Source organism: Mus caroli, chromosome 10 (genome assembly GCF_900094665.2).
Source record: "Mus caroli chromosome 10, CAROLI_EIJ_v1.1, whole genome shotgun sequence".
Taxonomy (NCBI): Eukaryota; Metazoa; Chordata; class Mammalia; order Rodentia; family Muridae; genus Mus; species Mus caroli.
This window is the reverse complement of record NC_034579.1, coordinates 92,723,947-92,744,018: the sequence shown is the minus strand read 5'-3', so window position 1 is coordinate 92,744,018 and position 20,072 is coordinate 92,723,947. Positions and strand designations below refer to the sequence as shown.

The 20,072-nt window shown below is 42.7% G+C and overlaps 1 protein-coding gene across 2 annotated transcripts in view; it reads right to left on the bottom strand.

The window, feature by feature from the left end:
* The window catches only part of Poc1b (POC1 centriolar protein B), a 99,086-nt gene that overhangs the window by 55,601 nt on the left and 23,413 nt on the right, over positions 1 to 20,072 (bottom strand). Inside the window, exons 5-6 of one of the 2 annotated variants that reach the window (XM_021174527.1) lie at positions 3,072 to 3,179; positions 2,821 to 2,936 (exon numbers count right to left, since the gene is read on the bottom strand). In XM_021174527.1, coding sequence (XP_021030186.1) covers positions 2,821 to 2,936; positions 3,072 to 3,179 — 224 coding nt within the window. The remainder of the gene's footprint in view (positions 1 to 2,820; positions 2,937 to 3,071; positions 3,180 to 20,072) is intronic. The other variant, XM_021174528.2, reaches the window with a different exon arrangement.

Here is a 20,072-nt window from a genome sequence, read left to right as displayed (position 1 = left end):
ATACTCACAGGTGGAGGGGATGTGGTGTATACTCACAGGTGGAGGGGATGTGGTGTATACTCACAGGTGGAGGGGATGTGGTGTATACTCACAGGAGGCATTATACAGACTGAGCAGGTTATGTTCATGATTTTAGGAACAAACACACAAGCCATGGATTTAAAAGAGAGGAGGGGTAGGGTGGGGTGGAAATTTCATGGGAAAGGTTGGGCTTGGAAGCAGGCAAAGGAAGGGGGAATTAATGTAATTTTATTATAATCTCAAAAAGTTATTTCTAAAAAAGACAAAATTAAATGAAACTTGTATAAAGAAGTAGCCTGTTATTGATAAACTATACCATTCTTTCAATGGAAACAAATTGAAATGTATTTCTGAGAGGAGAATTAGGATGGCTTGATAACCATAATGCTGTCAACCATGATATTGAACGCAATGAAATTACTGAGGCCATTTTGCCAGTTGTTCGACTCCCTTTTTTATAAAATGATTTATTTATTTGTTTTAAAATTTTATGTGTGAGGTGTTTCTTGTGTGTATGTAAGGGGCCGTAGCTGGGAGTGCCATGTGGGTGCTGGGACCTCCGCCCCCCACCCACAGCTCCTCCGGAAGCACCAGCAAGTGCTCCTAACCACTGAGCCTTGGCCCAGCCTCAAAGTTTCAGCTTCTTGCGAAATTCTAAATATGCGTGTCCTAAGACTTTTGGTTCCCTCACTTTTGATCCTTGTCCAAAGCACTTAGAATCAAACTCAAGAAAAATGACCACAGCATGTACTTATTCTTGAATTCCAAATCTCTTTAAATATTTACTCTTGTTGGGATGATTTAAATTTTCCTTGTAAATTCTTTATTTGTTGTCCACTAATATTTTGCATAAATATAGCTTCTAATAAAATGTCTAAAGCAATTTCAAGGCACTAGGATATCACCCACAGGGCAGATAGACTAAAACTTAAGAATGTGTTCCACCCTAAGGACTTCCTATGCTTGAATTTGGCCCCAAAGAGGAAGGATGACATTTAGGGAGTCTTCTTGATACTGGCTCCGCGTCATACGCCATCTCCCCTCTCCTACCTGAAACAGGACCAGATCAGGCCAATGGGGACAGCTCTCATTCCAGTGACTAGGGACAGTTAAGATCAAATTACTAGGTGATTAATCAGCTATGACTTCAGAGAAAAATTGTTTATAGACAATGGGGGATGTCTTCAGAGTCAAAATAAAGTTATGACAAGCATGGTGGAACATACTTATAGCTGTAGCACTTGGGATGGCAAAGCAGGAAGGCCACGATTAGGGCTAGCCTAGGCTATATACAAAGACCTCTCTATATACAAAGTGAGCAATCAAAATTAAGTCACTGTGTGAGCCTTTCCAAAAGCAACTAAAGCCAAGGGATTACAGAGAAATGGTTCTTACACATGGCTGCCTGACACCGCCTCCCTCCTCCCAGAGGCCATTCTTAGTATCCATACTCAGAGAGATCATCAGGAAGAGACTCCCCAGAGAAGTGGTTTAATTACATTTATTTTGGCCTTGGATGCTAGTGCTTTACTTTATATTGGGATTTCAACGTTTTGCCATAAGCATCTGGCTCATTTCACGTAGATGCCCCAGTCATTACAGTTTGTTCTCCTCTCAAGCACTCGTTTATGACTGAGCTATGAAAACCTCCACGGCCAGATTGGCAGACACACTAATTCCCACAAGGTTAAGCAATACCTAAACACAAGGGAAAACTGAAATGGGGACTCAGGAGCTGCTTTTGCTAAAATGTCTACTCCTTATTTGAGCCACAAGCAACTGAAAACAGGATGAATTGTGTCTGTCTGTCTCCTTAGCTATGGCTAAACACACACATGAACACATCCATGTCCTAAACCTATAGTCACCTTAGGTCCCTGGAAAAACAAAAACCTCTCAGGACAGACCGATCCCCCAGATGAAGATAACCATGAAGGTAGGCTGCACAATGGAGCAGAAATGACCGGAGTGTGGGAAGCAGATTCAGCCCCTCAGCGATAGAACAAAGACTGTCCCAAGAACCAGAACCAAGGCAATGACAGGAAAACCCTGGCCAGGGCTGCTTAAATGTGCACACGTCCTTGCACCCTGCCGCATTTCTTGTCACTACGCCAAGCCACAGCAGGCAGATGTAGGGGTAACTGGTCCTTCATTGTCTCACTCCCCTGACATGGTCACACTGAATACATTTGCTCTCTCTGCTTTTCATTAACATGTAAAATAAAAAAAAAAAAAAGTCTTTCTACCTTTCTTTCTCCTCTTGTTTTTTTTTTTTAACTGTTTTAGAGCTTTATTGTAGAAAGGCAGGGAGAAAGAGAGAAGGTAGAAAGAGAGACGCCAGCCACCATGTGGAGAGAGAGGAGAAAAGGAGAGAGAAAAGGAAGGCTAGAGAGTGAGAAAAGTGAGGGCTAAAGAGAGCGAGGAGGGGCCAAGCAGCCCCTCTTATAGTGGGCTGGGCTATCTTGCTGTTGCCAGGTAACTGTGGGGAGGAGCACACCAGGCTATAGTCAGGTAGCTGTGGGGGTGGAGTCTAGCCAGAATTCCAGAAGCTTGGGGACACTGACCGAGTCACAGAATTATGGACAGGCACCTGATTCTGGGAACGTAGCTTGCCTTTCCGTCCCTTATAGATTTCTCTATTGGGTGTTTCTTCTGTTGACTCGAGTCAATGACTCTGCTCTCTAGCCAGGTCAAGGGCAGCCTAGGACCCCCACGGGGGGGGGACAGAAACCAAACCACAGGCCTTTCCCATAGTAGCCGTTTGATAGTGAAACCTCTTTTGGTCGGGGAAACTGTTACCTTGGTAGTGCTGGAGTAATTTGTTCATTCTTATATCCCAGATTTTCACAGCATGGTCAGAACCTGCTGAAGCGATGCATGTGCCGTTAGGGTTAAAATCCACAAAATTTGCAAATCTGGGGGAAAAAAAAGAATATGATGACTTGACATTTCAATCTCTTTGCCTTCGTTTTAAAGTCTGAATTGTTTATACTGAAACCCCTCCTTAGCGAGCAGACCCATACAAATGTAGACGGGGAGAATGGACTTACCCTACAGAGTCTGAGAAGTTATTAATGCACTGCTTATTGGTAGTGTCCCAAATTTTAATAGTTTTATCCTCACTACATGACACGATCAACCTTCCGTCAGGTGAAAATCTAGAAAGCAGAAGACTCCAGATGAGAGCAGTTCTGGAGAATCACCAGCACACGCCTGCGCACCACACACAAGTCAGGCTAAACAGAGGAGCTACAGAGGCCACTGTCAGCACACTGCATGCACTCTGTAGCAAGGTTAACACTGGCAACCAACGCCTTTGCAGCTACGGACTACCGTGACAAACACCGGACAGGCAGAACGTGTTACGTGGACTATGTTCCTTTTCTCTGTTTCTGTTTCTATTAAATGATTTAGTTTTGTGCCTTTCCCGGGGGATTTTGATTCAACTCTGCACTCCTTCTAAGCTAAATACTTTGTATTTTTAAAAGTCCTTTTTATTTCTTGTTTTTTTTTTTCAATTTTCAATTTTTATTTTCTACCATTATCCAAGAGATTTATTTCTACCAAAAATCCAAGAGATCCTTTTTTTTTTTTTTTAATTTCCACTCATCCCACCAACCTGGCAGTGGAACTTTCCCAGACTGGTGGGTTGAGAAAAAGTTTATGAGCATTGACCTAATTCCTAGGGCCAGAGGCTTCCTGGACTTAGACTAAAAACTGGATAAGTCACTCAGAAGAGCTGCTCTTTCCTGCTCTAGCCTATCACCAGAGTGAGGGGGGCAGACACCCTGTCTACTGCTTCTAAATGTGGTTTCCACATTTATTCTTTGTTGGTAATGTTAATTGTCTTTTAAAGTTAGAAGAGCTGAAAACCAAACAGAAGTTTTGAAAGTTAGGAAACTCCAGACAGCATTTTTACTAGTTATATGCAGAAGCAGCAAAGATCAGAAAGGACAAAATTAGCATACTGACCAGTGATTATGACTGTGATGATGTCAAATTTCCCTGCAGCCCAGAGTCCAGACTTCTGTTAAGTTTTCAGTTTTGTGTGGAATGTGATGAAAGGTTTTACTTTGTTTTCTCTGTACTTCTAACTTACTCTCTTATTTTTGCCCATGTGTGGGTCTGTGAGAGGGTGTCAGAAGCCCTGCAGCTGGAGTTACAGACAGTTCTGAGCTGCTATGTGGGTGCTGGGAATTGAACACAGGTCCTCTGGAAGAGCAGCCAGTGNTCTTAACTGCTGAGCCACCTCTCCAGCCCCCTAACTTATTATTGAGACCTAGAAAGGATTCTTTATGACTGAGAATTGAATACTATACTATACTATACTTCTGACCACATTGAAACAAAAGACATACAGAAATGTCATTAATTCTGTGAGCTCTTAAAACGCAGGAAAGTCCTTCAAGGAGAAAAATCTTCCAGTCTTAGTAGCTCCAATGATTTTAAAATGACAAGTAATATTTTACTAATCTTTTCCTCCAGAAAATACATGGGAGGTATTTAAATATGGAGAATAGTAATAATATTAAAAACCTAAATTATAAAACCAAAAAAAAAAAAACCCCACCAAAACCCAACCTCCCCAACCCCTTCAAAACTTTCCAATATGTAAATCTCCTCAAAAATGTACTTGTCATGAACTTGGGAGAAAAAAAATGTACTCATTATCTCCATGGAAATAAGCTTCAAAATAAATATAGACTTGCAAGGAATCAATTTACATTGCTTTCTCCTCCTCCTCCTCCTGCTGAGAGAGGATCTTACTATGGATCCTGGCTGCTGTAGAACTCTTCATGGACCAGGCTGGCCTTGAACTCCCAGAATCCACCTGTCTCTGTCTCTAGAACACTGGGACTAATGATGTGCATTACACCCAGCTTCTGTATTTCTTAATAAGCCTTATTTTTGAAAAATTACTTAATGTGAAAATCTTAAGTAACAAAAATATTTTTAAGAGATGGAGTTATTTATTCCTAACATTTTTGAGGAAGTAATGATAAAACATTTAATCAACTGCAAATGATTGTATTATTATTATTATTATTATTATTATTATTATTATTATTATTACTATTGCTATTGCTGCAGTGTTAGAGTTCAAACCCCAGGCTATGCGTATGCTGAACAGGCACTCTTCCACTCAACTATTTCTTCTTTACATTATTGATCAAACCTACCACTATTATCACAACATCACGCTATCGATGTTTATTGATCCCATACATCATAGAATGGTTTTTAACACTTTACTTATGGAAACAAATTTAATATTCAGAACAATCCCATAAAACAGATATTATTGCTTGCTGCCACATGCTGGGAATAAACTGAGGCACACAAAGGAGTATGGTGGTTTCAATGAAAAATCTGAAATTTCAAAATTAAAAAAAATCAGATTCACAGTCTCATGTATTTCTTTGATTACCAGTTTGGTGGTGCTGCTTAGGGATACTTATTAAGTAGGTATGGGCTTATTGGAGGTGGGCTTTAAAAGTTTAAAGACTCAACATCTACCCCACACTGGGAATAACCGGGACCAGAGGGACTCAGGCACGCAAGACCTCTGCCAGACCAGTTGTACAAGTTCCTTCTGGTCTGTCTGGGCTGGTGCCCTGAGCAGACCTTGGGCGCAAACTCTGCAGCCAGCCCCACAACACCCAGAAGAAGCTCCACGTCCAGGATCACAGGATCACAGGATCATAGGATCACAGGATCACAGGAGCTTGGTCACACCAGGACCTCAGGGTCCCAGAGGCAGCTTGACTCCCAGGATCTCTAACACACCCAGGATCACAGGATCCCAGAATCACAGGATTACAGAGACAGCTTGACTGTGAGTTCTGACACAACCAGGATCACAAGAAGGACAAGCTCCAGTCTGATATAGCCAGGGCAGGTAGCACTAGAGATAACCAGATGGCAAGAGGCAAGTGTAAGAACATAAGCAACAAAAACCAAGGTAACTTGGCATCATCAGAACCCAATTCTCCCACCATAGCAAGTATGGGATACACCATCACACCAGAAAAGCAAGATATGAATCTAAAGTCACTTCTCATGATGATGATAGAGGACTTTAAGAAGGACATAAATAAGTCCCTTAAAAGAAATAAAGGAGAACACAGGTAAACAGCTAGAAACCTTTAAAGAAGAAACACAAAAATCCCTTAAAGAATTACAGGACACACAATCAAACAGGTGAAGGAAATGAACAAAACCACCCAGGATCTAAAAATGGAAATAGAAACAATAAAGAAATCACAATGGGAGACAACCCTGGAGTTAGAAAACCTAGGAAAGAGATCAAGAGTCATAGATGCAAGCATCACCAACAGAATACAAGAGATAGAAGAGAGAATCTCAGGTACAGAAGATAGCATAGAAAACATTGTCACAACAATCAAAGAAAATGCACAAAGCAAAAAGCTCCTAACCCAAAACATCCAGGAAATCCAGGACACAATGAGAAGACCAAACCTAAGGATAATAGTTATAGAAGAGAGTGAAGATTCCCAACTGAAAGGGCCAATAAATATCTTCAACAAAATTATAGAAGAAAACTTCCCTAACCTAAAGAAAGAGATGCCCATAAACATACAAGAAGCCTACAAAACTCCAAATAGACTGGACCACAAAAGAAATTCCTCCCGTCACATGATAATCAAAACACCGAATGCACTAAACAAAGAAAGAATTTTAAAAGCAGTAAGGGAAAAAGGTCAAGTAATATATAAAGGCAGGTCTATCAGAATTATACCAGATTTTTCACCAGAGACTATGAAAGCTAGAAGATCCTGGGCAGATGTCATACAGACCCTAAGAGAACACAAATGCCAGCCTAGGCTACTATACCCAGCAAAACTCTCAATTACCATAGACAGAGAAAACAAGATATTCCATGACAAAACCAAATTTACACAATATCTTTCCACAAATCCAGCCCTACAAAGGATAACAGATGGAAAACACCAACACAAGGAATGAAACTACACCCTAGAAAAAGCAAGAAAGTAATCTTTCAACAAACCCACACAAACATAATTCTACCTCTAACAACAAAAATAACAGAAAGTAATAATCACTTTTCCTTAATATCTCTTAATATGAAAATTAATATTATCCTAACCAATTGAAATAAAAAACATGAGGAATTAGAAATTTGTTGGCTGTCATCCAGCGGTCTCTCTAATTTGGTAATTGGAGAAATAGGTCAAATATTGTACTATCCATATATACTTTCTGCTTGTTTGTATGTGACAGGGTCTTGCTGTGTACGTCATAATGGTCTTGAAATCATGCTTCTCCTATCTCAGCTTCTCTATTAGTAGGATTGTTTATTTGATATTTTAACATTATACTATGGTTTTCAGAACAGCTTACATATTTCAAAATTATTTACACAGCCAAAAGAAATGTAGACAATTAATTTGGGAGGTGGCTTGTAAGAGAACAACAAAAAGTGAGACTGAATGTTTTGCTTGATATTGATAATTATTGTATCAACTTTGAAGAAGAGGACCTTATAAGGTACTCTTTTTCTGAGATGAATGCTTTTCAAAATCATCACAGCCAATGAACCAGAATCTTACCCTCACCTAACATCTGTGCCACCCTCCAAGCAGAACCACTGTTCATTGAAACAGTTGATGAATGACTTCATGAATAGACCATCTTAATACACACACCATTTCTTAAATGAATGTAACTTGTTCCCTGTGGGCTAAGAATGATGACAATGACTCAAGTCAAATAGCTTTGACCATAGCAGGAAATCTGTACCCAAATAATTGTGCCTACAATTCATTCCTTGGAGTAGCAGAACTGTCAACTCTTAGCTTATCTTCTATAGAGGTAAAATCCTTTGGTGATGTGAGGGACACTGAAGTACAGCCTTATTACAATGAACTCCAATGTCTAAAAATTGTTCTTATTTGGGGTTTGTACCACAGTAAGAGTCAAGATTTTAAAGCTCTACTAAAACCAAAACAAACAAGACTTTATCTACTTATGTTCATTTAATAACTTGTCCACCGTTTTTATGATTGGTATAAAATATAAATGGTGTTGAATATAATAAAAAAATTAGTTCAATTAAAAAAAAAGTTTAAAGACTCATGCCATTTCCAATTGGCTTTCTCTGTTTCAGCCTGTTCCAATTTGAGCTCTCAGTTTGCTCCTGTGGTTGCCACATCTTTCGCCTGCTGCAAAGCCACACTGCCATCACGGACTCCTAACACTATGCATCTGTAAGGCCAAACTCCTTCTGTAAGTAGCCTTGGTCATGGTGTTTTACCACAACGACAGAAAAGGAACCAATATAGCGTTTGTGACCAGGAGGAGGGTATCATTAGTTACAGTTTGGCCATGTTGACTTTTTGGAGGAATATTAAAAGGTTCTGGAACTTTGGACTAGCAATGTGTTTGAATCGGTAAGCAGATCCTGTTGGCCATCTCAGCAGGAGCTAGCTAGCGAATGAGCTCCAGGGATCTCCTGGCTCCTCCTACTCAGTGACAGGATTACAGGTGTGCAGTGGCAGGTCCTCACACTTGTGTATCAAGCACTTTACCACACTGAGTGATCTTCCAGCCCTACCCTAAAGTTTAAAATGCAAGGCGATGTTCTTGTGATATAGATGATCCTTTTACTAAATATCTATGTTGGGGGGGGGGGCGGGGACAAAGTTAGAAGGAAGGGGACAAGGTTTAGATTTGATCAAAGCACATTACACACATACAGGAAACCTCAATAAAAATGAATACAGAGAAAAATTACACCTACTGCCACTGGTTGCTACTAGCTGTTAAGTAAAATAAGCATGGTCGCTTTCCTTGTGATACTTCACAAGGAGGCCAATCACTCAGAGATTGACAGAGCACCTGCTAGTACCCAGCACTGGGCTGTTCCAGCAGCAGGCATGCAGTTAGGGTTGAGATAAGAATTCTCCCCCAAAGCTTTCACAAACAATGCAACTATAGATGCTGGCATAAAGAATATTTTTTTTAGCAACAACAACAACAACAACAAAATTGTGTCACCAGAAGCAGGGAAGAAATGGGGTTTAAAGAGACATGTCAGGAAGAAAAAGCAGGTTCTCTTGAGAAGCAAAAACTCACCCTAAGCAGGAGGCTCAGTCCTGGGAATAACTTCTTGGTACTAAAGCTAGGAAGGGGCTGTGCACCTCAGGTTAGTAGGAAGGGGAGGTGGAGGCTAGGATGCAGGAGCGTTGGGGAAGGAGGCTCTCTCCCCTCCCCCCTCACTCTGATTCCTCTAAGAGGCTGGATGTGAGTATGTTGATCTGTACATTAATTAGATACATAAAAAAAAAAAAAGGTTAGCACCCAAAAGACAGGTTCCTCTGTCTTGACTTCATGAAGAGAAGTTAAGATGTTTCTTGTCAAGGTTCAAACAATATCTAGCAGGACTGTTAATTTTTAAATTGTTAGGAGTATCTAAGGTTTATATTGAAAACTAACAGACTGCTGATTCTCAATTTAGTTCCACCCAACCACCTTTTAAGACTCCAGGAATTAGTCAGTGGTGACTAATGGGTTCTCTGAGCAACACTTGACAAGTCCACCCCAAATTACTGTTGATTCCCTTAAGGGTCACTGGCACACCGAAATAATGAAGACATTTAAAAAGTTTTTTTTCAAGAAAAACTGCCTTACCGGTCTTTGCGAGTATCCCCAATTAAATAACAAGAGCCCTGTAACTTGGAATATATGGAGTTTTTGACCTATATAAAGTTGTATGTCTGAGTTCATTCTCAAGTGTTGTTTTCCTCTGGATTATTTTGTTATTTCAGTGGTGGGTGGAGATGCAATGCATGCTGGGCAAGTACGTGATCACTGAGTTAGAGCCATGGCTCTCCTTTGACTGTTTATTAGTTCACGTTTTTTGTTTGTTTGTTTTTGTTTTTTTATTTTATTAAATAAAACCACACTTTCAGCATTTGGTGCTCTACGAACAATGTGGGGTACTGCTTCTTGATTGGTGAGCAACATGTCCCCAGCAGGTATGGCAGAAAGAAGATACCCAAAATAATGAAATGCCTACTGTAGGCCTGATTCCAGGGCCAATTTCACGTTTCCCCCTCCGACACTCTAACACACCACCCCTCAGCCCCCACCCAGGCTATGTAACCCCATGAAATTCACTACACATGGGATCCAGTTTTCTCTTGGTGTAGTGAGTTTAGATTACAATGAGATCTAAAGCTCTCATGTATTCATTACTAACTACTAATGTCAGATTTCTCTTTCATAGGTTTTATGCTTACATTCTGAGGGTGAAGACCAGGGGAACAAAGAAAACATTCATGTTTCCTTAAGTGGTAAGAAGAGAAGCCATCTGTTGACTATGTTAGTAGAATTCATCCCTGCAACTATTGAGAAACAGAAGCCAAGTGAAGCTGGTATAAAGAGATTACATGTGGCAACAAACAGTAATTAATTGTCACGTCGCTCTACCACTAACATTCCTGATCCCGGGATCCTTATTATAACTATAGCGGTCGTCAGGGCGTCCGCTCTGAGCACCCAGAAAGCACTTCCAACACGGAGCTCTGCACCAGGTCCCTCCCCAAGTTATCTGCCCCATGACTCATTTCCAGTCTTTCCCCGTCTTTCCTTGCCCTTTAACCTTCTCCAGCTGCACCTGGCACTTTGCTCTCTCCCAGTCTACCAGGAACAGAAATGAACTTGAAATTTAAATCAAAGCAGGTCACTTTCCCCCTCAAAATGTTCGGTGGCTTTACACTGGCTGTCAGCCAAGTCTGACGTACTGCTTGCTGACTGGAAGTCCCCAGGACTGTCTGCCTCTTCATCCGCATTAGTGAGATCTTCCTGGCACTGCAGCAGCTTCTCTTAGGGCCTTGCTCTTCTTCACAAGCTGTCCTGATGCTGTACTCATAACTTTTATTTTTACCTCATTTTATAAAACAACTGGGGGCTGCGGAATGGCGTAGGTGATCTTCATTCAGGCCTTCGCTCCCCTTCTTTCCTTATAGTCTAATGCCCCAGTTTCATCCCCAGCTCTGTAGCAAGTCACCTGCTTTAGTCTTCCTCTCTGTCCTCTCTCCAGCAGATCACTTGGATCTTGTCCTACAGTTTCCCTCACCACCCCCTTCCTTAATCTCAGCCTCTACCTTACGTAGTCTCTCCATGGGAACCCAACAGCTGGTCACCACTCCAACCCAAAAGCAGGCACACCAGCAAGGCAGGCAGGTAAAGCATCCTTTCTCTCCTCTAAACTCAGCTCTTATCCCCAGCTCTGTAGCAGACCACCAGCTGTAGCCTCCCCTCCCTCTCTGCCCCATTCCCAGGGGACTAAGCAGATTCTGGTGATACACTCTGCTTTCTTCCCTCTAGTGGAACTCTCCTAGACCCTCCCTTCTAGTCCACCCTAGTCTGTAGGTGTCAGTGCCCAATACCAGGAAGCCATTCTATTCAGAAGCAAGCCCAGTGGCCATACTTGAAAGGATCTCTGACGCATTTCATACCAGGCAACCTACAGCTATCACAGTCTCCTAAAAATTAGAAAGGACAACAGAAACTAAAGAACTTAACATCCACCCAATAAGACAAGACCAGATATCAGCATGTAGAATTACAACCATCTCAAATCCAGATGCCTAGAAGGCAGCCTAAAAACAATCAATAATAGCTGGGACAATATGTCTCCACTGAAGCCCAGCAACTCTTCTACAGTAGGCCCTGAAAAAAAAAAAAAGACCATTAGAGGTCCTTAAGCAAGAAATAAAGAAATCTATGAAAAGTCAAATGAAGAAAATAGTTTGACTTGCAGGTAGAAACAGAATCAATAAAGAAAACTCAAACTGAGGAAAGACTGTAAATGAAAAACTTAAGAACTTGAGCAGGAACCTCAGAGGCAATCCTCTCTAACAATGAGAAATGGAAGAGAGAATGTCAGTCATTGAAGATAAGAAGAAGAAATGGATATCCCGGGCAAAGGAAACATTAAATCTAAAAAAAATTCCTGGGACAAAATAACTAGGAAATTGGGGACATTATGAAAAGACAAAATCTACAAAAAATGGGAATAGAGGAAAGAGAAGAAAATATTTTCAACAAAATCATAGAAGAGAGTTTTTTTTTTTTTTAACCTAAAGAAGGAGATGCCCATCAAGGTACAGGAAGCACACAGATACCGAATGTGCTGAATCAGAAAAGAATGTCCTCTTGGCATGTAATAAACAAAACACTACACCTACAGAAAAGAAGGAAGAATATTAAAAGCTGCAAGGGAAAAATAACAAATTACAAATAAAATCAGACCTAGTAGGCTAAATCTGACTTTCAATGGAGACTCTAAAAGCCAGAAGGGTCTGCACAGATGTGCTACAGACTCTAAGAGACTGCAGATGCCAGCACAGACTACTATAGCCAGCAAATTTTCAATCACAACAGATGGAGAAAGAAAGACACGTCATGATGAAACCACATTTAAGCAGTATCTCTCTATAGCCCTCTAGAAGGCACACTTCCACCTGAAGAGGCTATAACCATGACTAGGAAATCCCGAGGCTATTGTGGGACCTACTTGGCCACGAGCTCCAATGGAGCCTTGCTGGGAAACAAATCACTTGGGAGGGAAGGTCTCATGCCCAGTAGAAGACATCAACAGAAAGCAAACCCAACGGCACTGTTGGAGTGTCTTTGCTCAGAATGTTAAGTCAGACTCTCTCTCCCCCACCCTCTGACTTTATAGGTCCTTGGCATACATACTATGGCTTCCAGTTGTATGGGATTCCCGAGTGTGTGAGCGTGTGAGTGTGTGTCTACATCTATATGCACTTTCTTTGGCTCACTGTCTTACACGGCTAGTTTTGTCATATTCCAATTTACTATTTATATTATTATAACTCCGTAGATGCCTGTTCATTTTCTAACAGAGACAGACAGGGTGTGGATCTGGATGGGAGAGGAGTCGGGAGGGCCTGGGAGGAGCCGTGGGAGGGGAAACCATAGTCAGTATTATATAAAAACAAAGTCAGTTAAAACACAAACACACACACACACACACACACACACACACGGACCTTTTACATATCCTTCAAACTGTCTACTTCCTTGCCACTTCCTCATTACTACCCCAAACTATTTCTCATCCCAGGACATAGTCTTACAGGCAAACACATTCCCATTTGTACTATATCCCAGTAAGAGTTTCATGTCTGCTTTCCTAACATGATGTAAGCGACATCTACCCATCATTCTCACCCTACATGTTGTTTCCCCGAGTATGCCACAATGAGTACCTAGGGAAACAAAAAATAAAGAACTGCGACAAATTTAATATCATATGTAGTCAATGGGCTTTGTCTCCACTCTCCCAATACTCTGTACCAGTGGTTCTCAACCTGTGGGTCAGGACACCTCTGGAGACTGACTGAGCATTTCATGAAGGTCAGATATCAGATATCCTACATATCGAATACTTACCTTATGGTCCATACCATTAGCATAATTATAGTTATGAAGTAGCATTAAAATAATTTTACGGTTGGGGGTCACCACAACATGAGGCACTGTATTAAAATTTCGAAGCATTAGGAAGGTTGAGAAACACTGCTCTATGCTAGCATAATCTCTGTGAAGAGACTTTTAGGCCATGTTTGAAAATACAGAAAAAAAAAATCACAGAACATGCAATGAAAAAGAATTTACCGAGATACTGTACAAATATTAGGATTAGCAGACAATGTCTATAAAGCAATTGTTACAAATATTTTCAAATTTTCTTTTCAAAATCAGGGTTTCACTCAGCTGGCTTTTTCCTTTCCCCCTTTCTTTATTCCTTTCCTGTTTTATTCAGCCCAAGACCCCAGAGCACAGAACGACACCATGGTCGGGATGGATCTTCTGCCGTGATTAGCTCTCTCTGGACAAGCCCTCAGATGCATACTCACAGGCATGTGTCATAACCTGCCTGGATATTTGTTATAAAGCTCACTCAAGCTGACAACTAGAATCAGCATCCACTCCCAAGAATGGGGACACACTCCCTTCTTGTTTTGGACGGCGTACATCCAGGCTCTCCAGATGTTGGCTTTCGGGACCTATTTCAGTGGCCCCTACCACAGGTTTGCAAATGTCCCGCCCCCTGCCCCCCGTATAAAAGTTACATCATCATCTTTCCTTGTGGGGCTTGGACTGAGTCATGTTATCAGCATCTCAGGGGGTCAGCCTTCAGACAACTGGTCCTGGGGCTTCTCAGTTCCCACAATCACATGAACCACGTCCCTCATATAAAGACTGTAGCAAGTGATACTTCAAAAGCTGTGATTATATATCTCTGAATAAGCATCCTTTATAAATGAGGAACAAAAATCGAGGGGAGTTACAACCAGGAGAATGGCAATATGGGACATGATAAATGACATTTTTCAAGCTCAAGAAATGACAGCAGATGGAAACTGGGATCTATTCAAATAAGTAAACTATGCTGGAACTGGAAATACAGACAGAAAATGTAGAAGTACTTTTTCTTACTTACTTTCAGAGAAAACCAGCTGCTGAACAACCTAGGTTTTTACCATGTGAACAAGTAAAATTGTCAAAAGGTGGGGAATGGAGATATACTTAGTAAGTTCTAACATTTTGTCTAAAATGTTGTAAAATAAAATGTTATGTATAATAGATGGTGTTAAGGATGCATAATCAGGGCTAGGCAGTGGTGGCACACGCCTTTAATCCCAGCACTTGGGAGGCAGAGGCAGGCGGATTTCTGAGTTCCAGGCCAACCTGGTCTACAGAGTGAGTTCCAGGACAGCCAGGGTTACTCAGAGAAACCCTATCTTGAAGAAAAAAAGGATGCATAATCAACTTCTAGATGTTACCAAGGAACACAAAAATAACAGAGTAAATCCAAAATGTCAATAGAGGAGGGAAGAAATGTGGGAGACAAGCAATATTCAGCTGGAAGGAGAGCAGGAAATACGTGGAATCAACGTAATAAGGAAATAAACACCTTGGCAGGGCGCTCGGCTAATCACAGGGCCACTCACTAGAATGTACAGTGTGAACTGAAACTGGCAAGGAGAGATGCCAGCTGTGCACTATGACCCATCCTTACAATCTCAGCACCAGGTAGGCTGAGGCAGGACCAGCATGAATTTAAGGCCAATCTGGGCACATAGTGAGAACCATTTCAAAACAAAACAAGATAAAAAATGCAAAAACTGCAGGTATAACTACTTAGAAATAAAATGACCTTTGGTAGTCCAGTACATAAAATACATTAAATACATGACCGTTACTACCTTAATTGCATTCACCCAAATTATACATAACGACTTGAGTATCACATAAAAGTGACTCCGGTATAGCTCTAGGAGGAAGTCATGGAACATAAGGGCAATTGATGGTTGTCACTTGCTGATTCGCACTATATGAAGGAACTACCCCAACTGTATTCATTCTATGCGAGAGTAGACTTGGGCCCAGAAAGGTTAAGTTGTATGCCTGGGGTCCCATGCTTCCTAGTAAGCTCACTCTTGTAACGGCTCTGTGTCGTCTGTCTACTCAAACCTGCTGCTGGTACTGCATCCCAGAGGGAGGAGTCGCCTACAACAGGAAGAAGGTGCCCAGCAACAGCAAGAGGCAAAGAGCAGTAGCAGCCAGCGTGTCTGCACCCTGGCTACAGGCTTAGTGGACTAGTGGAGCCGATGATTCTGTGTCCTTGGCATGGACACATGTGAGGCTCACTCTCTGAATGAGAAAACTATTCCTGGAGACTTTCCCAGTGAGCCCCTCTTGCTTTAGTTCAGGGTTCAGTAAGCAGCCCTCTGTATAGTATTCTGACTGTTGGCAAAGTAAGAAGGGCCTTTCTAGAACCTTTGGCAGCTGGCAGCGCCCCTCATTAGAACTCCGTAAGCTGCTTCCGTTCTGGGCTCTGCTCAGTGTTTAAGCACGACTCAGTTCCTGCTGCGCTCTCGCTCCTCAACAGACTAAAATAAGGACCTTAAGCCACAGAGACCTTTTCAGTTCTGCTTTAGGACAATCTCGTCAAGGCTGGGTTCTCAAACAAGATATCCTGAGCAGTCTGGGACTCAATGGCCACCTAGACATTCCTCTTAACATTTCTGTTCTAACTGCAATAAGATCACCCAACATTTAAAAATGGGTATAAAAAGACTGCAAGAGTGCTGGAGAGCAGGCACATGGAAAGTTGCCCTGAGGTGAAATTCATTAACTTTCACCAGATTATTTACCAAGGACTATTCCTCGGGGTGGGGAGGGCCATGCGGTTGGTTTCACTAGTCACCCCAAGTAGCATGAAAGCAAGCGGTGTTGAAGGTCCCTCAGAACCGCAGGTACCAGAAAGCCAAGGTAATCCACCACAGTTGGGTGTGTGAGGAAACACGGTTGGTCTGAACAGGACTCGGCCAAAGGTTCCAGGAACAGGTGGAGCTGTGTAAATCCTTGACTAACATGCACACATGATAGATAGGGGCAGTTTCTATTAAAGGCTCACTGAAACAACCTTGCCACAAACAAACTCTCGAATCCTGCCACCAAAGTTAGCTGAGAGCACAGATCAGCATCTGCCTACACTTGACTTAACCCACCACATTTCTGGGCAATTATTCTGAGCCCTCTTTAGCCCTAAAGACCGTGGTCCTTGTACTGCAGGGGAACTTCTCAGATGCCCTGTCCAGGTACCCATGTCACTAGCTTCCTCTGCTTAGTCGGGCTTGGGCTCCAAAGTCAAATTAGTAACTATGACTTCTCCAACCTGGTGTGTGTGTGTGTGTGTGTTTTAATGTATTTGCTATTTGTCTCCCTAGGCAGAAGAGGCCCTACCAGCACAGGGTTGCCCTGTTTCTGCTCCTCTTATACTCACAACAGAATTTACAACAGCGCCTGGCAAGACAGCGTAAAATACTTGTAACTCAAAGTCTAACAGGGGAGGAGGAGACCTTATGCTAAAAGACTTCCGGGTCACTGGGACAGCAGCAGGCTCCTGCTGTTGCAGGAAGCCCCATAGAGCAGGATCAGAGGGGAAGGCTTGCAGCAGGTGCAGAGACTCAGGACTCAGCTGTGCTGTGGAGGAGCCCTGAACAGCTGTGCAAAGGCAACTGAATGGTGAAAGGGACAAAGAGTGACAGTTTGTCACAAAAGGGAAAACATGAGCCTGGGTAATGGGTCCAAGCTGGGAAACAGTATGGTTAGATCTGCCTTTTACAGAAGCAGTGACAGGTGCAGAGGTAGGTGTGTGTGTGTGTGTGTGTGTGTGTGTGTGTGAGAGAGAGAGAGAGAGAGAGAGAGAGAGAGAGAGAGAGAGAGCATGTGTGAGTGTGCATGCACATGTGTGTGTGTGCATACACATGTATGTGTGTGTATGTGTGCACATGTGTGGAGAGGTATTGGAGTGTGTTAGGGATGACTGTATGCAGAAAGCAGAGCACTAGATTAGAGAGGAAGCCGTCTGTCTGTCTGTCTGTCTGTCTGCCCACCTCTGGATCAGCATCATTTTGAAGTCAGATCTCTGTCCAGGGCATCTCTCAGCAACTACAGACCCAACCCTAAGGAGGTAATAGGCTCAAGCATGGCTCACTTCTGTGGATGGAGATGCTGTGCTGCCCACACAAACACACACACAGATGAGGGAGGGAAGGCTCAGCCCTGCTACCAGGAACAGTAAGAAGTTCTGCCTTCCACCATGGTCCCTTTGTCCACTGAGAAGGGGAGGAGCATTTTTCCAGGCTCCTGTAGCCTTTCCCTAAGTGTCAGTGCCCAGCTGGAGGAGCCTGTCCAGCGGCAATGCCCATGAACTTCTGCCTCCCATTCTTACAATGGCCCGTAAAAAAGTGCCACTACCGTGTCTGAATGCAGTGCATCCATGGTTTAGTCAGGCATAGCAACACAGGTACGCCTTGTCTCACTTAACTACCCGGGTTCTAACCACATCTGGTAATAATGCTCCAAGAGAACAACGGGTCCCTCAGGCCACTCTCTGCCTTCTTCACACCTGTGAACACTTGCTCCTGCCCTTCCCTTCCCTCAGCGCTGGGCCCAGAGCGTCTTGCTCTCTTTCATCAGTGCCTCCCTCATCCTCCTTGCCTCATTTTCCTTTAAGTCACAGTTCATAACAATTTAGTTTCTGGGACTAGAACGTATTTTTGGAGATTTTGTGTGTATTGCTTTGCTTGGACTTTTTTTTTTTAACGGTAAAGGTCTTTTGTTTGTGTGTTCTGGGTTCTGGTTTTGTGTTTTCATAAATTTTGGGGTGTGTGTGAATGTGTGTGTGTTTCTGGTGCTTTTTCTTTGTTATATTCTTACTTATTTCTACTTGCATATTTGTTTTTTGAAGACAGAGAAATAAGGCACAGAATTGGGTAGGTGGGGGAGGGGATCTGGAGAAGATGGGGGGACCATGATTAGAATATATTGTTTAAAAATACTTTATTTTCCTTTTATTAAATATATTCTTTCTCATATAAAATAGTCAGGATAGTTTTCCCTCCCTCTACTCCTTCCAGCCCCTCCCCACATCCCCCATCCAGATCCACCCCTTCTGTTTCTCATTACAAAAGAACAGGCTTCTAAGAGGTAACAACAAGACATAACAAAATAAAATATAATAAAACAAAATAAAAACTATCGTAGTGATGTTATGGGTCGACTGGGTTGTTTGGGGATTTCTGTGGGACCCTTTGGCCAACAGCTCAGAACCCAGTTCAGGAACCGGAAGCTTGGTTTTGTGACAGGAGATGGCTGGTTGGGGTTCCTTCTCTCTCATGACTGGGAGACTTAGGGTCACCTTCACACGTTATGGGAGTTTCACTGCGCTGCCCCTCAGGTCTAGCTGTCCCTCTCCCATTCCCTCCCTCCCTCAAGCTCCTCCCCCTTTCCACCTGATCCTCCCCTCCGTGCTCCAGTCCACCGGATAATCTATTCTCTTTTCCTGTCCCAGAGAGATTCTCATGTCCCTGCTAGCGCCTTCCTCTATACTAACAAAACACCAAAGTTCACTCTCCCTTTCATGCACGGCCCCTCAGAAGCACCATCTCAACACACCGAGTAAGTGGATCCTGTCATCGAGTTCAAGAGCATGCGCAGTCAGCCAGCACGCCTGCATGCCCCAATGCGTGACAATCATTAATGTGTAAGTGCGCTTGACTTTTTCTTCCATACTAGCCACAACCTCATTCTTTCATTCATTCATTCACTCATTTATCTATTTTTGGATTTTCAAGACAAGTTTTTGGTTTTGTTTGTTTATTTGTTTTTATGGCCTTGGCTGTCCTCAAACCCACACAGATCTACCTGCCTGCTGGGATTTAGGTGTGCCCCACTCATCCTGGGAGTGGATGTTCTTAACCATACAGGTGTGGAGAGAGAAATAATACTGTCATGGCTGCAGCACAAAAGTAACTGAGCTCTTTTGAAGAAAACACGGTTCACTAAAAATGTAACCTCCTATCTTTTTATTCCCATTAGTTTCATTACCATAGATTATAATCACACCATTTGAGTGGTAACATCCTATTGAGACCATAGCAGCAGTGAAGACCGGGAGCCACTGGGTCACACAGACAGCTAGACTCAAACTCCCTCTCACTGTAATCTGGCCCGCAGCACGGAGACCACAGTTCCCCAGTGAACACACCCATGCCACCATTTCTGTGAGACAGCCCTTCCGTTCCCTGCTAGAATATTCGGTATGAGTGTGAGTTGGCCTCTGGCCAAAGCAGCCATTTCTACAAGTACGAGCTTGGCATGAGGGACCCACCATTTCTCATCACTAGGCATAGGTCTCTTCTTGGGCCTGAGTCACTCCTAGACTTTTGCTAACAGAATAGGGAGGGAGGGAGGGACTTTTCCTGGGCATCCTCTAAGCTGGGAGGATTGATGCTTGGAGCTAGCGGTAGCCTCAGTAGCCCTGTGCTTGAAAGAACAAAGCAAGCATGCAGAGGCCCAGGATCATTCCTGGTTCTGCTTGTGCTCTGCTCAGTATTAAAAAAACAAAAAACAAAAAACAAAAAACGCTCCAGGCAGCCAACCACTGAGGAGGAAGGAAG